This window comes from Colias eurytheme, chromosome 29 (genome assembly GCF_061535395.1).
Source record: "Colias eurytheme isolate Ceu_HAF_F1 chromosome 29, ilColEury1 Martin Lab GWU primary, whole genome shotgun sequence".
NCBI lineage: Eukaryota > Metazoa > Arthropoda > Insecta > Lepidoptera > Pieridae > Colias > Colias eurytheme.
In genome coordinates, this window is record NC_143008.1 from 5,543,885 (window position 1) to 5,559,550 (window position 15,666).

General features: G+C 36.2%; 1 protein-coding gene and 1 long non-coding RNA gene across 2 annotated transcripts; one reads left to right on the forward strand and one right to left on the reverse strand.

The window, feature by feature from the left end:
- The first annotated feature begins 4,634 nt into the window (after nucleotides 1–4,634).
- Nucleotides 4,635–9,249, forward strand: LOC149896279 (uncharacterized). The gene is made up of 3 exons (XM_090118247.1): nucleotides 4,635–6,854; nucleotides 6,969–7,204; nucleotides 8,892–9,249. The coding sequence occupies exons 2-3, from the start codon at nucleotides 7,075–7,077 to the stop codon at nucleotides 9,104–9,106; spliced, it is 345 nt and encodes a 114-aa protein (XP_089974373.1). The 5' UTR covers nucleotides 4,635–6,854; nucleotides 6,969–7,074; the 3' UTR covers nucleotides 9,107–9,249.
- Nucleotides 9,250–11,720: 2,471 nt separating this feature from the next.
- LOC149896280 (uncharacterized) lies at nucleotides 11,721–15,415 on the reverse strand. Its single transcript, XR_016458394.1, has 2 exons — nucleotides 14,006–15,415; nucleotides 11,721–11,866 (listed from the first exon to the last, which is right to left on the reverse strand). It is a non-coding gene; the product is annotated as an uncharacterized LOC149896280 (long non-coding RNA).
- Between the last annotated feature and the right edge of the window lie 251 nt (nucleotides 15,416–15,666).

The following is a 15,666-nucleotide window of genomic DNA, read 5'->3' on the forward strand; positions in this document are numbered from 1 at the left end:
CGTTGGTGATAAACCATAATTTTTTTTAAGTATATGCTGCTATTATAAGATTTCTTAACATTTTCTCATAACCAATTTTTGTGTGATTAAAAATTAATAAAAAATTGTGAATGATTCATTTAATTTCGTCGTTTTTAAGACAAATAAGAAATTCCTCAACATTTGAGATGGAAAATAATATCCACGTGGCAGAAGCCAGTATTCCGGTGGTAACCGCCGAGCAACTCGCGACGCGCAACGTGCTTACAACCACTATAACGATCGGAATATGCAGCAAGATTGGGCATCCGAACCAGACCCTTTCGATCCAACGCGCGTAAAGAATCGCAAGCCTACAGCAAGGTCCTCGAACTACAAGAAACCAGTTAGACCAGTTCGAACTGGTCCTGAAGTCACAGTAGTTCCTGATACAGTAGAGGACCCCATGCGAGATGAGCCGCTCTATGACATCGGGCCGCATTCCTCGCTCATTCCTTCCCAAGACGTTTACTGTCAAAATTTTGATTACTCTGGTTTTATACCATTAATTAATGAAACTTATGAGAAGATGCGCGGCGTTGATCCTCGACTACATGAGAGATTGCCGCTTTCAATGTTCACACATGCGATGACAACTCATCTAAATCTGGAAATCTTAGAACTAGCACGGAGTTCCGGCCAAAACGTTCTCAATCTGAGAACAGATGCCAGAGAGATACTCCCGGATTATCAAGTTCTACCTCAATCCATCAGTGACTACATATCTCATATAGCCAGCGTAATAACCCAAGATAGTCCGGGATACATCGCCAACAATAATAAAAATACAATCAAAAATTTTTATCATTGTTACCTCTGTAAGCTACCACAATCGAGAGTTTCGTACATGAAATTATTGGGCATCTCATCAAAATAAAGCTACTCACGAAAAATTAGCTTGATAGTAATCACTTGCAAAAATGGGCGATGTATCCCGGACTAAGACGGAAAGGAAATCAGACTCAACCTTCCTGAGATAGCAATCCCCCAAGGACCAATTGAAGTTAATGGAGCTTTACAACCAAGTGGTTCTTTTGGCGTAATCAATGCAGCAAACCACAATGTTTACGAGTGCTACATCTCTCCACTCGTCACTTCAAGAAGAGTCACTGCTTCTCAAAATAACCAAAATGAATATCTCCCACTTCCCGAAGATCTAATACCGGGACAGTTAATACCCAACCGCAATTTACTCGGATTTGAACCAATCGACATCCAGAATGCTGGTGCTAATGCAAGATTAGCCGGAATCGAGTTCGAAAATTCAGCAACGTTGGAAGGGCAATACAAATACTCCCAGTTACTACACAATAGAGTATACGTAGTATTAGCCGAAATGAAGGACCGGTTTAAAATGGTCGAATTTAGAAGAGAACGGGATGTAAATGGACTTAACAACTTAAAAAAGATGATCCATAAAGTTACTTCTGTTAATTTGACATTTGTAGAAGCAAGCGGACCCGTTAACGATATACAAACTCCGCTATATACCCGCAACGTCGCCGTACACAGCTTTGGAGCCCAAGGATCTGCCGTAGCTAATCAAGCGAATATAGAGTGCCTACACAGGAGAAGAATAACAGGACCTCCTCACGCTAGAGGTTTCTGTTGCACTACGCAGGCAGGACAAGGACCGGGCGGCTGGAACGCCACAATAAATAACAACTTTAATATGGTGGGACAATTTGGACCAGTAATCCATGCAGACTATCCACCATTAAGAGACTCACATTTCTCGTCTCACAGTTCTGCGGGAGTCAGAAATAATGCTCTAGGAAACTTTATAGAGCGAAACTACTATGTGAAGAGATAACATTCCACATAGAGTAACACCGGTGCGCTAAAATCCGGGATACAAATGTCTTTAACTACAATTTAAAATATTAACATCTTAAAATGCGCAATTACCTTAACTCCTTCAAAACACCAATGAGGGCTTGGCAAACTTCAGGAAAAATTTGAGATATTAATTGACTGGATATTTTAAATATGTAATGTGAACTTCTGTAGCTGTCTCCAGTTGCTAAATATCTCAGTGTCACTGCAAGTCGAATCTTAGCGGGTATGCTCTCGATCTGCAAACGATCATTATACTGAATGGCGCAAAGTTACTATGGCGTTCCTGCGTTGTGACGTCAGATGGTATTATTGCTGTCTGCATTGATAGAGCAATTAAAGAATTAAAAACTATAAGCGAGCAAGCCAAAGTCCAAACTGAAGATGAGATTGATTTGTTTTGCAAAAGTTTGGCAGTACAACTCAAGAAAATGCCCTTGAACAGGGCTTTGATATGTCAGGAAAAACTTCAATCTGTGATGACTCAGGAACGGTTAACACAGATGCCACAATCATTTCCTGAAGTAATTTACTCGGACTACAACACTCCATCCCCATTTACTATCAACTAGTCGCCTCTATACAAAAATACAACACCGGAGTATAATTATAGTAACTACCTTGTCACCGAACAAGTTTATGTATATGGGATCGCCAAATAATGGAGCACATTGCAGCGGAGACAAATAGATATGCTAAGCAAGAGGTAACTGCCATGATTTATCATGGACTACTAATGCCAAACAGCCGTATCACGCGATGGCGGGATACGAATCCAGATGAGCTGTACGTGTATTTCGCAATAGTCCTAGCGACTGGGATTATTGTGAAATCACGTGTAGACTCATACTGGAATACAGCCCAGGACTTACTACTATCTTCTCCTGTGTTTGCGGCTATAATGAGTTTTGACCGTTACTTCCTGCAATCTAAATGTATATGTATCTAAATGTATGTATGTAATTCTGTAATAATAATGACTGAAACCCACACACAAAACGCGATCGGAGGCAAAGCTTTTTAAGGTGCGTCCTATTACAGATCATCTGGTACAGAAAGTTTTTTAGACGCCTGTTAAATGTAAGTGTCCTGAATGCGTTCATACTACTCTGCACACAGCGACCTCTTACCCACCGAAGGTTTCGTGAAACTTTGATAAGGGAATTGGTCGCAAAACACAAGCCACCTTCACCCTCAGCAGGTACAACTCGACCAGTGGGACATTTTCCGGCTCAGTATGACTTTCTGGCGGGAAAACAACACGAACGCCAGCGCAGATTTTGCGTTGTATGTAAAAAACGTACAACTGCATATTGCAGGCAGTGCAACGTTCCACTGTGCGTGTTCACCTGCTTTGAGCCACATCACTCTTAACAGTTACACATCACACAAACACGTTAATTCCGAGTCACCAATATGGCGCATGACCAGAAACCCATTTGTTGTCGAGGTCTCAGATTTGCCTGAAGATGTTCGGGAAGAATTTCTAGAAATGAAGGCTAACTCGACCATGAAAGATGACTTCCATCTCTTGACATAAGAGAAATTTGGGTCAAACGATTTCTTGTTAATCCCAAAATTGCTTCACTTGCTTTAAGAATAATTATTCCATTTTCGACCACATATTTATGTGAGACAGGTTATTCAGCTTTGATTTTAATAAAAACTAAACAGCGAAATCGTCTTGCCGTCGATAGCTATTTAACCATTGCTCTAGCAAAGACCCAGAATCGACATACTGGTACAGAAGATGCAAGCTCAAGTATCTCATTAGTATTTAATAATTAAAATAAATGGTTAATGGTTTTCAAGTGTAGATACATATATCTTCTCTTATTAGATCCGTAAAACATAAATATCTACAAATCTGTATGGAACTCTTTGTTTTTAATTTTAATTCAAATAAATGATATAGTTGTAAAAAAAATTGTGTGTTTTTAATGTTTTTAAACTTAAGGGGGCATGAGAATATTATTTTTGAATTGGGGAGGCTCAGTGAAATAAAGGTTGGGAAACCCTGGTGTAGGGGTTGTTGTGTTATGGCTGTTTATGATCATTACATCTGTGATGACTGATGAATGTGAACTCTGTGCCCATGCCACATAAATAAATTTATTGTAATCATCTTTTTTACTTTATTTTTACTTTTCTCTGTATCATAGACAAACCAACTGTCAAGAAATAATGGAAGTACTAATAAGTCAAGATGTATATCTAAACACTGGAGATATCGTCTAGGATTGACGACTGACGAGAAGTTCATTGACCCTAAATCATGTTTTTTATCCCTTTCACACCAAAATTGGTATTGCCACTGTTAATACGAAGTTTTCCCAAGGCTACTATGTATTCTGTAATATTCTGTGCAAAAGGTTAGATTATGTTGATAAATTGCCAACAACATCATTCAGAAGCATTGTTGGATGAGACAATTATTATTTATGCTAAAAGAAATTAAGTATCTGAGCCAATCATTAAAAAGTCACACTCCCTGATAATGGGTAGTCACCATAATAAAATTATAGTAACTCTCGATTTGACAATATGGCATGTGTCAAAAAAATTTCGTCGCTTCGAATATTTAATCCATCCCCCGCACTCCGCCCCTCACACCACCGCATACTTACTTGCTTGCTGTCGTTCCCTCATTCCATTTGCACTCTCCGTTCAAGCTTTGAATTGTAAACAAGTCTTAATCCCGGAAAACCTAATAGGAGAATAAAATAATATCTGCTTTGAAAAAAATAAGGACATTATCTGTGGATCATAATATGTATTTGTAAAATAAATGTCAGTCTTGATTCTATCCTGTGTACGTTATTTATTCCCGTATTGATTCCTCAATTCAATCTTATAAATGCAACATATTTGGCGACGAGGATGGCGAACGACGTTCCTACAACCAATTTGAACATTAATAACTCAGGCCCCGGAACCACAAACACAATAGAAAATCTATTGTGTCTGGGACCGATCGGGCCGCTTGGGGCTCAATGGGTTAAAGAATTTAACAGTACAACTTGTAAGTGGAGTAATTACGTGAGCCAGTTGGAAGCGTGGTTTGACATACATAACCTAAACGCTGCACGTACTAAATATTTGATTGCCGTCGTGGGTGCGTAAACTTTGGATTTATTTATCGATTTATGTTATCCTAATAAACCCGAGGACCTAAATTTCGATGAAATCTTGACGAAAGTGCGCAACCACCTAATTCCGAAAAAATGTGAGATCGCCGAACGGATGTGTTTTCGCGCTTGCAATTTACATACTAAGTATATACTGTTGGTTGTTATTTTATCATTGTTCTACTCTTGTTATTATTTTAGATTTAGCAATTTATAATACTATCAATTTTGAATTCAAGTACCTTTGTGCTTATATTTCAGATGCCGTATAAAGTGGAAACCATCGAAAGAGGCAAGCAATTATGTTCTAAACTTTATGCGCCTTATGATTTTTTAAAACAATATTTCATGTTTAGCATGTTTGCTACCATTTTTTGTAAGGTCACTATTAAAGACGTGTCGACCTAACCTGTGTTATTCATTTAAAATTACCAAACTATACCTAAATACTCCTCCAAACCCGCTACAAATTATTATCGGCTGTGCCGGATGGTTGGGAGACTGATAACGTTTAACTATGGCCAAGAAAAAAGGATAAAACGCTGATGAAAAACGAACAGTCAATCCCAGCAGATGACTGGATAAGTACGCCTTGTGTGGTAAAAAGGCGTGGCTTAACATACAGCCAAGCACATCAGGAAATTATCGCAATGGAACATAAAAGCCATACAGAAGATCAAGACAGTCAATCACAACAAAAATCGACAGCGAAAAATTACAGTTCTCCACATTTAGATTTAAATTTTTCGATTGAAGCCATAAGAATGTCTCGTCGCGGCGTTCGTACGAGTGGTCGCGTCTAGTTTTCTTTGCGGGATATTCTTTTGTTTTTGCTTGTTTATAAACTCGGACGCACTCGAGTGTGACGGTCGAATATGAATAATACGATGCAGGAAAGTGTGGAATGTATTGATGTGGAACAAAACAGAAACAGGACTAGGACAGTTGAGGGGAGTGATACTTCGGAGGAGGGATGGGATGTGGTCTCGAGATCTCGGAAGGCGGTACGGAGGTTGAGCGGAACTTCAGAGGAAAGAGTGGATGTGTGCGTAACTAGCACTAAGCAACTTCCTAAACAATTAACACTAGCGAAATTATTTAAAGATAATAATATAAAGGGAGTTAAGCGAGTCAAATATACGCATAGTTATAAAATGATAATAACCTTTGACGAAAACATTAACGCTCAATCTCTCTTTGTCATCTATTTGTATTTTCGTGACGATCCTTTAAGTATTTGATACAAATATGGATGCAGAAAAAGAAGTAATTAACAAAAAGAGCCGTGGAGAAAACTGGATCCAAGGAGAAAAGGTAAAACAAGTTATTATTACCATCTTGAAATAAACTACCACGCCGCCATACCATGTTCTTTACTGTTAGTTTTATCTATTTCACAGGACCTGTTTTTAGAAATAATACGCAAACCATCATCTATCATAGGAAACAAGCAAACGGATACAAATACGAACAAAAAGAAAAATGCAGAATGGATAAAAATTCAAATCAAGTATCAAGTCTACTGTATAGCTACTACCTACCTACAGCTAGTAGTATACGTTTTATTTTTATTTCGGGATTTGTTTTATTTACTTATTACAACAGAGATACATTAGATTACAACAGAATAAGAGAATTAACTGGGAGGTCACAAGACATCGCTCAGCTAAAAGGGTTCTGGAAGTGAACTAAGTTGACAGCGAAGAAGAACGTGTCGGAGCACAAGAGGGCTGTACGATCACTGGTGGGGGACTTCGGAAACCCGGAACCCCGTCTCCGTCTCAAGAGGATCTAATAATAATGCAAATAAGCCCGACAGACTTTGTGAATGAGTCAAACAAATTAGATAGTGATGGAATTTCTCAAAATTCAGTAAGTTTATTGTGCTTCATTGTTTTTTAAAAATAACAAATAGGTACTTTATTTTTTATATGAGTAAAAAGCACAGTGAACAATTAAAACCAATGTATAAATTTTATTTTACAGGCTCCCATAGAGATTATTAAGTTTTGTTTACCTAGAAACAATCATCTTAGAAATCTGTGGATGCCTTTCCTCGTGACTTCTTGGACTCTCTGAAGGGCAGTTGTTAATGAAACGGGTTTGTCATAAACATTTTGATAAAACCCAGTTTGATGAAGAAGGCAAAAGAATTCGCTTTTCTTACCCTTGTCTCTTCACTGAAAACGAAATTGCTCCTGGTGAACCACTTATTAAAGGAGGTAAGTTCACACTGTACAGTTACACTATCATATAGATTGTCAGCAATGATTAAGTAATTTCTTTTGGTTATCATTAGCAGTCAGACATCAGTTGTAGAAATAAATTGTGGGTCATGTTAGGGACAGAGGGTGTAACAGAAAGGTGTGGACCAATGCTGGTGTACATTACTTTTGCTTATAATGACAGTTCCACAAAGACATTTTCCTTAACAAGCTATAGATTCAGGAGTTTATTGTTGAAGGAATTCAATGAATGAGTGGATAATGTTAGCACTTTTGGCTCGTAAATAAGAGCCATTTATTGTGTATATCACTAGATGTAGATTCATATAATACTTGAAGTACCTAAAATAAACCTAAAATAATAACAACATACACAACATGAAGTTATTGTAGTTATTTTGTCTGATAACAATAATTCAAGTCGGATAACAATAAATCAAAATAATCAAGTTTTTAGTGCAAGAACTGCTGCCATGCTAAAATACACGGATGCACTAAGTAACTAAATGTTTGGCATATCATACATTAAAACATTACATTAGTGTAATCTTTAGCACATGTTAATAAGTATATTTGGGGACATATTAATTAATCATTAAATACTCAATTTTGTCTTCTCCACTAAATAAATTTCGTATGGTGGCAGTACACATTGGGCCAACGTGTTGGGCCAACGGGTTGGGCCAACGTGTAGAGAGCTACTTGGCGGTATGTTGGCTTCATTAGCCTAGTTGGCGCCAATATTGGCAGGCCAACCGAATGTTGTCGGTTTTTTGTGCACACATCAAAGGATCTTGGCGCGCTCCACAAACAGCGTTCACACGTTGGTGTCTTGTTCAGTTTGTTGTTACTCGTCAGCGGAGACAGTATCGTTGCGCGTCAATGAAATTTACGTTTAACAAGGTTCCGATAGCGATGGCGGCGCCGAGGTTTTACAATTCGTAGATTTGTATCGGCATGAAGGAATAATTTGGAATCCACGGCATGAACTACACAAAAATAAAACCATATGACTCAATAAATTAGATGTTCTATTTTCTATTTATTATATTATTCTAGATGTTTTTCTTATCTAACTTTCATACAATGCGATAAAAAAATGAATATATTTATAAAATGAGTAAAATAGTATTGAAAAGTTACTTGTTCTTAAAAATTAAATAACAATATACAATGAGCATGATTTTGATCAAATTGTGCTTTATTACATAAATAATATTATCATTTAATAAAATAATATCTAAAATCTAATCTTTAAAGTTTCGTTTTATAGGTAGTTAAAATTAAATTAAATGTAAAATGTACACATTTTCAAACATTTGAAAAAATCTAAACATAATAATGTTTTATTTATACAGTTATAAAAAAAGGACAATAGAGATTGGAAAATGGTATCATCGCAGACGGCAGAGTACACTCATTGTTATTGATGCACATGTACGTAATAATTAAACGCACTGTACTTATATAAATAAATTGCCGCGGCTGCAAGAACTTCTACGGACTACGTCCATCTTTGAAGCGCCAATGCAGAATGATCAGTACGCCAATGTGTGAACAGGAATCTTGATATCCTTCATTTTTTCCCAACACGTTGGCCCAACGCCTTGGCCCCATGTGTACTGCCGCTAGTACAAAGCACATTCCGCAGATTTGTTTCTTACTTCCTGTTTTATATTTTCAGATGTTCGTGGTGGGGTGGAAAACCCAACAATGAAAACCAAAGCCGAGGTGGTAGAGTTTTTCGACAACCTGTTCGACAGTGTGAATGGGTACCCCGGTGGATCAGAACGTGGCAAATTGAGACGCGCTGTTAAGCCACACAGTGAACATAAAAAATTTTGGACAGACGCCATTAAAAAAAATAAAAAATATCGAATACAAAGATTGTACAAGTAAACTCGCAATCCATGCAGGAAAACCACGCCTTGTAAGAGTGCCGTGCCTAGAAGGTTGGATAGTTACTTTGGAAAGCTTTTTGAGGTTATCAAAAACATTATTCGAATGTTATGGTCTGGACTATTTATACCCGCGGAATATAAATCAACTTATTTGGGAGGGTCAGAGCAATTAACTATAGAAATGTGGACCAGGATCCAAATACATTTATTCATGCTTTCAAGTCTCTGCTCTTGTCAAATGTTTTAAGTTCTCAATCAAAATTTTCAAATTGCGAAGAGGACAATGGGGAGACATTGCTACAATGATTACCCTGAATTTTCTATTTCAAGAAAAGTTTTCAAATAAAGAAAATATTCCATGATTAAATGTCAGTCTCCCATCGTCCTCATCACAAGAGAAAGAGACATTAAAAGAGCAAGTGATTTCAGAAATGATCCGGGTTCACTGTTCTGCCTATACTGCGGGGTTTATTTGTAGAAAATTTTCCAATGGTGTAAAATGCAAAAATTACTTAAATACATTTACCAGTCCAGACCACAGTAACATTCATGATTATATTAAAGTAAGAGAATATAAGCTTTTAAAGAACAGTAATTTGTTCTATCCAACATCAAAATTTGTTATACTGTACAGTGATGGTGCTCAGATTATTCATGATTATTTAAATATGTATTGTCATACCTCAGGCGTTGGTCATAATTTGCGTCACCACATGGAAACAATATTAAGTTATACTTGGCTGGGATGCGAGAAACATAGACATATTGTAAAATCTTTGTTTTTCAAATTTTTAATAAGGCTCCAGGTGCACAATTGATGCAACATTATTAACAACATCCCATCAAATAAGTTTAAATTTCTGTTAAAGCTAAGTACATCTCCTAATTGCCAAGAATGTGATGTCATTGATGATGTTACACATATTTTGACGGAATGTGTTCGGAATGAGGCCTTAGAGCGTATACGCACTATGCGGGTAGCCGCATTGCGGGTAGCCGTCCGGCTGACCGCAAGCACAATTATGTACGTAATATTCATTTCTATGCGCACTGCGATGCGGCCACCGCAGACCGCACAGTGCGCATAGAAATGAATATTACGTACATAATTGTGCTTGCGGTCAGCCGGACGGCTACCCGCATAGTGCGTATACGCTCTTACGATCTCAATTAATGTACAATATTAATATAGATAGTGATTTAAATCTGGGATGGTGTAACAGCATCTTGGCTTTTCCTCTTTCTCGAGAAGCAAAGATGCTGATAAAACTATATTTGGGTTGTAGTAGTTGATTTTTATTATGTATGCTAATATCGTGTTATTTGCTTTTACGGGGGTGACATTGTCAACTGTTGACAAAACCCCTTTTAAAAAAAGTAAGAATAAAAAAAAAATATTTTCAAAGGAAGCATTTAAGATAAATATGTATCAAAGATGTATAGTCCCCAAAAACTGGCGCTGTCCAAATATAAAAAAGTTAAAACGAAAAGATAGAATTAAAACATCTTGAAATTATATTTGCATTTTTTTTCCTTTTTAATGTTTAAAATATTTAAAATTGAAGTAACACTAGTGCATCGATAAAATTTTGTACATCACTAGTCGTCGATATCGATGACAATTTTTCTGTATATTGCCCATCACTACTACAGCCACAGACTACAGCTGTTTAAAAAAAACCCGACGGGCAATAGCGACTGCAGCGCCAAAACATAAGTTTCGGAACTAAGCCTAAATGTAGCTGTCGCATCTGTACTCGTTACCTAATCTGTGAAGCGTAGCTTGCAAATGCTGGGGGAAGAACATAAAATAAAAATGAAATACCACACACAGCATGTTATTCATCAGGAGCTGCGCCATAAAATTGAAATAGATATATATTATTGCTTGAGAAAGAGAAGAAGTAATTAGAAATAAAACTGTTAAATAAATCTTAGATCAGTTATTTATTGTAATACTTATTTATAAGTTATTTCAATTAAAATGATGATTAATAAAATTATTTCTTATTATTGCTCCTCTCGTCGTATCTCTTGGGTGTAGTTTTTGCCTTTGCCGTTGTCTGACATATCGAACAATATCAATATGCTCGTTCATATCTATTGTGATTGTACTATCGCATTATCATGAAAGATTTGCATATAATTACGTTTTATTTTCAAATTTCATGCATAAATGTAAAGATATGTATTTTGAACAATAACTGGGTAACTTTGACACTCTTTGACAGTGTCAAAGTTACCAATTATTACTTACCAAATATTATCTATTTATTTTTATGCGGGGTAACTTTGACACAGAGTTTCATAATGTTTTCCTTAAATATTTTGATTCTATAAGATTAATGTATTAAGCAGTTGTCAAGTACATATAACACGCATTAATTAAGAAGATGCATAAGGCCACCCAGTAAGGACTTGTACCCAGTAACTCCACCACCACCGCGACGCTGCCCCGCCGAAGACAATGGTTTCAACATTGAACCGGAGGGACGTAGTTAATTAAGTTAGAGATAATTCAAAATGTCATTTTTTTATTACAATAAATTATTATTAAGTAAATTTCGGTTTTTTTTTTGCACCTTCGCGGGTCGGTCAATATAATTGGCGCAGTCGGTAGGATTATCCTTGAGAGCCGTCACTCGGAACGCGAAAACTAAACGCATCGAGTATCGCTATTCCATAGGATAGACGACGACGGGGATCCAGAACCTACACCATTGGCCACCGCAACGCGAAGGGTATCCGAACATTGATACTGCAAGAAAGGCCGAAATTAAAATCTTGTAAGTAGGTACACTAATTATTCTCTTAGTGACTTGCCATTCCTAGATTTTTAAGTTTTCCTAGATTACCCATTCACGGGAACCGAGGAACCGGAGCGCGTAGGTTTAAATATTAATTCATCGCGAATTAATTTTCGAATTTTACAAAATCGATTGTAAAATTCAAATATAGATATTACGTAGATAAAACATTAATAAGTTTAAATATTAATACATCACGAATTAATTTTCGAATTTTACGTAATCGATTGTAAAATTCAAATGTAGATATTACGTAGATAAAACATTAATAAGTTTAAATATTAATTCATCACGAATTAATTTTCGAATTTTACGTAATCGATTGTAAAATTCAAATATAGATATACCGTAAATAAAACATTAATAAGTTTAAATATTAATTCAACGCGAATTAATTTTCGAATTTTACGTAATCGATTGTAAAATTCAAATATAGATATTACGTAGATAAAACATTAATAAGTTTAAATATTAATTCATCACGAATTAATTTTCGAATTTTACGTAATCGATTGTAAAATTCAAATATAGATATACCGTAAATAAAACATTAATAAGTTTAAATATTAATTCATCGCGAATTAATTTTCGAATTTTACGTAATCGATTGTAAAATTCAAATGTAGATATTACGTTAATAAGTTTATAATTAAAATTAATAAGTTTAAATTAATAAGTTTTAGGGCTGATTTTTCAATGCTTGGTGGCGTTTCAGTCGAAGAAGTCGAAGCATACTATAGGAATAAAAAAGAAGCTAATATGTATGCAAAATCAAAGGTTTCTGCTAAAAGAGGCCATCCACAAGGTTCAAAGAACAAGAAGAAACTTAAGACAAGGAAAATAAGAATAAAGATGAAGTTGATATTACGTTGACACCGTCGACACGAAACTTGTTAGATAAAATGCCGCCGGAAAGCGAAGAAATAGAAACTGAAATAGCGGAGGAAGAGGTGATCGAAGAGTTTGTCGTTATACAGGGTTAGTTAGTTAGGTTCAATGACCAGCCAAAATTTAAAATTAAGATCTAGATATTAAACCAAAGGTACATTTGAAATATTATTGTCGAATAAAAAAATAAAATAATAATAGCATTCATTTGAAAATGTCTTAAAAATTTCCTAAATCGTAAACACGCGATAAGCTTATTGAGAATCAATGCACTTGTGTGCGTGCGCGCATCGCCAAATTTATGTGTGGGCTAACTTCTACCTATCTAGGTTGTTGAACTGAATTGTACTTTTGTAATGTCCACACGTTCGCTTTTTAGTGGCGGACAGGAATGAAATCTAATTTAAAAAAAAAGCTTTTTTTTCATTTTGTCGACGTGGGCCCTACCCTACCTCATGAGTTTGAGTTCCTCATGATTATTCGCTTTTTTTAATTATACATTGCAGAGATGCTCAATGACTTTATTCAAGAAAATCCCGACTATAAAGGTTCCTCTTCTGATGACGATGAAGACATTGCTGAAGATAACTTGCCTCTGAGTGCACTAGCATCATGGCAGAAGAAGCCCTTTAATAGTAAAACTCTTCCAGACGGTGCCATTCGTGAACCAGTTGAAATTCTTATCCCATATGAATATTTTGAGCGCTATTGCAGTGTCGAGCTCATGAAAGAGATGGCTTTGACTACTGATATACAAATGAAACCTCCTTGTTCTTTACTGGATATGTAGATGTTTTTCGGAATACATGCCAAAGTTGGGTGTATAAAATTTCCAAGACGATTTGAAGATGATTTGGAGTTAAAAATACAGGTATGACCCGATTGCGAATGTCAAGGGAACGGTTTTTTCTCTTCAGAACAAAACTGCATTGTGTAGATGTTGCAGCGGTGAATCAGGCTGAAGAACAAGCCAAAAATAGGTTGTGGAGGGTGCAACCTGTTATTGATGCCGTCCGAAACAGATTCTAAGAGATGCTGGTAACTATTCCATCGACGAGCAAATGATACCGTTTGAAGGTCGATGCGATTTGTAGCCGTTAAAAACAAACCTCGTCCAGCAGGATTGAAGAATTATGTGGTAACTACTTCCAAAGGACAAGTTCTAGACTTTGAAATATATCAAGGCTCCACTACGAACTTACCTGATTCAGATAAATTTGGCGTCGGTGCTTCTTTTGTATTACGCTTGGCCATTACACTCCCAGAAGGAAGTTTCCTTTACTTCGATCGGTATTTTTCTTCACTGCCTTTAATAGAAGAGTTAGTTAAAAGAAAAATAGAAGGAACTGGAACTCTGATGGCTAATAGATTTAATACCAAAAAGAAGACGCTGTACGAATTCAAGAAAGATACCAGGATGAATAGAGGAGAAGATGAAAAGATTGTCAACAGGGACAACACCTTGAGCATCGTAAAATGGAAGGACAATAAAGGAGAAATCAACAGCTTTTGTAGCAGAGTTATAGAAAATGTTGTGTCGTGTTATAGAAATTTTTTTGTTCAAAATCGTTTCGACTCGTAAAAAAGGCCGGGTTGAATTATCAACAGTGCCCGCTTCTTGGGAGAAACAAGGAAAATTATACTGGCCAAAAAAAAATGGCGAGCTTCTTTGCAAAAACCCTGCAATCCTACCACAGCTAGACTGAAACACCTACAACTGTACATTAAAACGCAATCATTTCAAAACTTTTGAAGAAGCTGCGGAAGAATTATCTCAAATGTTGAATAAAACTGATACGGATGATACGGATTACGAACAACAACAAAATTCACGCACTAATACATCTCGTATTTCACAAAATAAAGATTTTAAATTTAAAATGTATCTGTTTATATAGTACAATTTTACTAACGACCGTTAAATATAATTACTTATAGTTTAGATGCTACTCCACTTTATTTTCACAGGTGACCTTCAAGGGAAAGCTCATGCGACTGCAACGTTTTTGAAAAAATTCGACGAGCTCTTTTATGCTTTTAATGCGCACAGCAAGGACTTGCGCAGATGAAAAAAATACTCCACAAACCTTTCAGCAAGAAGTCCTCATTTGCAGCTGTTCAGCGAGATGAGGCAATTTATTTCATCAATGAAATATGTGAGGAATAAAACAAATCCTTTATCTCAAGATGGATGGATTCAAACTTTAAATTGCATAGAAAGTTTGTGGAAAATTTTACGAAAATTAGGTGTGAACAACCTTCCCACACGTCGCTTAAACCAAGACGTTTTAGAAAACTTATTTGGCTGCATCAGGTACAACTTGTGGTTGCAACAACAACCCAACAATCGAACAATTTGTGTCCGGCATCAAAAAGGCGTTAATTTCAAATATGCGGCACACAGGGAAAAGAAAAAATTGTGAATATGACTCAGCTACATTAGCTGATAATTTTTCAAGTTTTATTAAAACCCAAACCGCAAATGTGGCCGAAAATGTGAGTGAAATCATTGATACGGACAATATTGAACCGTTACTGGCTGATGCAGTCGAAGCAGTGGACTTGGTGACATCGGAAGGGCAAGCTTGTGCATATGTGTGTGGGTTTATATTAAAAAATATTAGAAATAACTGCTCAGACTGCCAAAAATGATTTTTGCCAGAAAGACCCACCGAAGAAACCATACACATATTCACAATCTTGAAAGAATATAATAATAAAAATGCCTTATTTTATGTAAATAGAAATTTTATAACTTATAACTAGAAGATTTCCCAAATCAATCGCTGACAACAGATGGTAAAGTACTGTTTTGTTATGCTTGTAAATAGAAATGTTATAACATGTGTTGAGACAATGGCGA

Bases quoted from the DNA above. Each gene is read 5' to 3' on its own strand.
- LOC149896279 (XM_090118247.1), top strand. From the start codon at position 7,075: ATGAAACGGGTTTGTCATAAACATTTTGATAAAACCCAGTTTGATGAA. The intron at 7,205-8,891 runs GTAAGTTCACAC...TTATATTTTCAG, and splicing joins TGAACCACTTATTAAAGGAG to ATGTTCGTGGTGGGGTGGAA.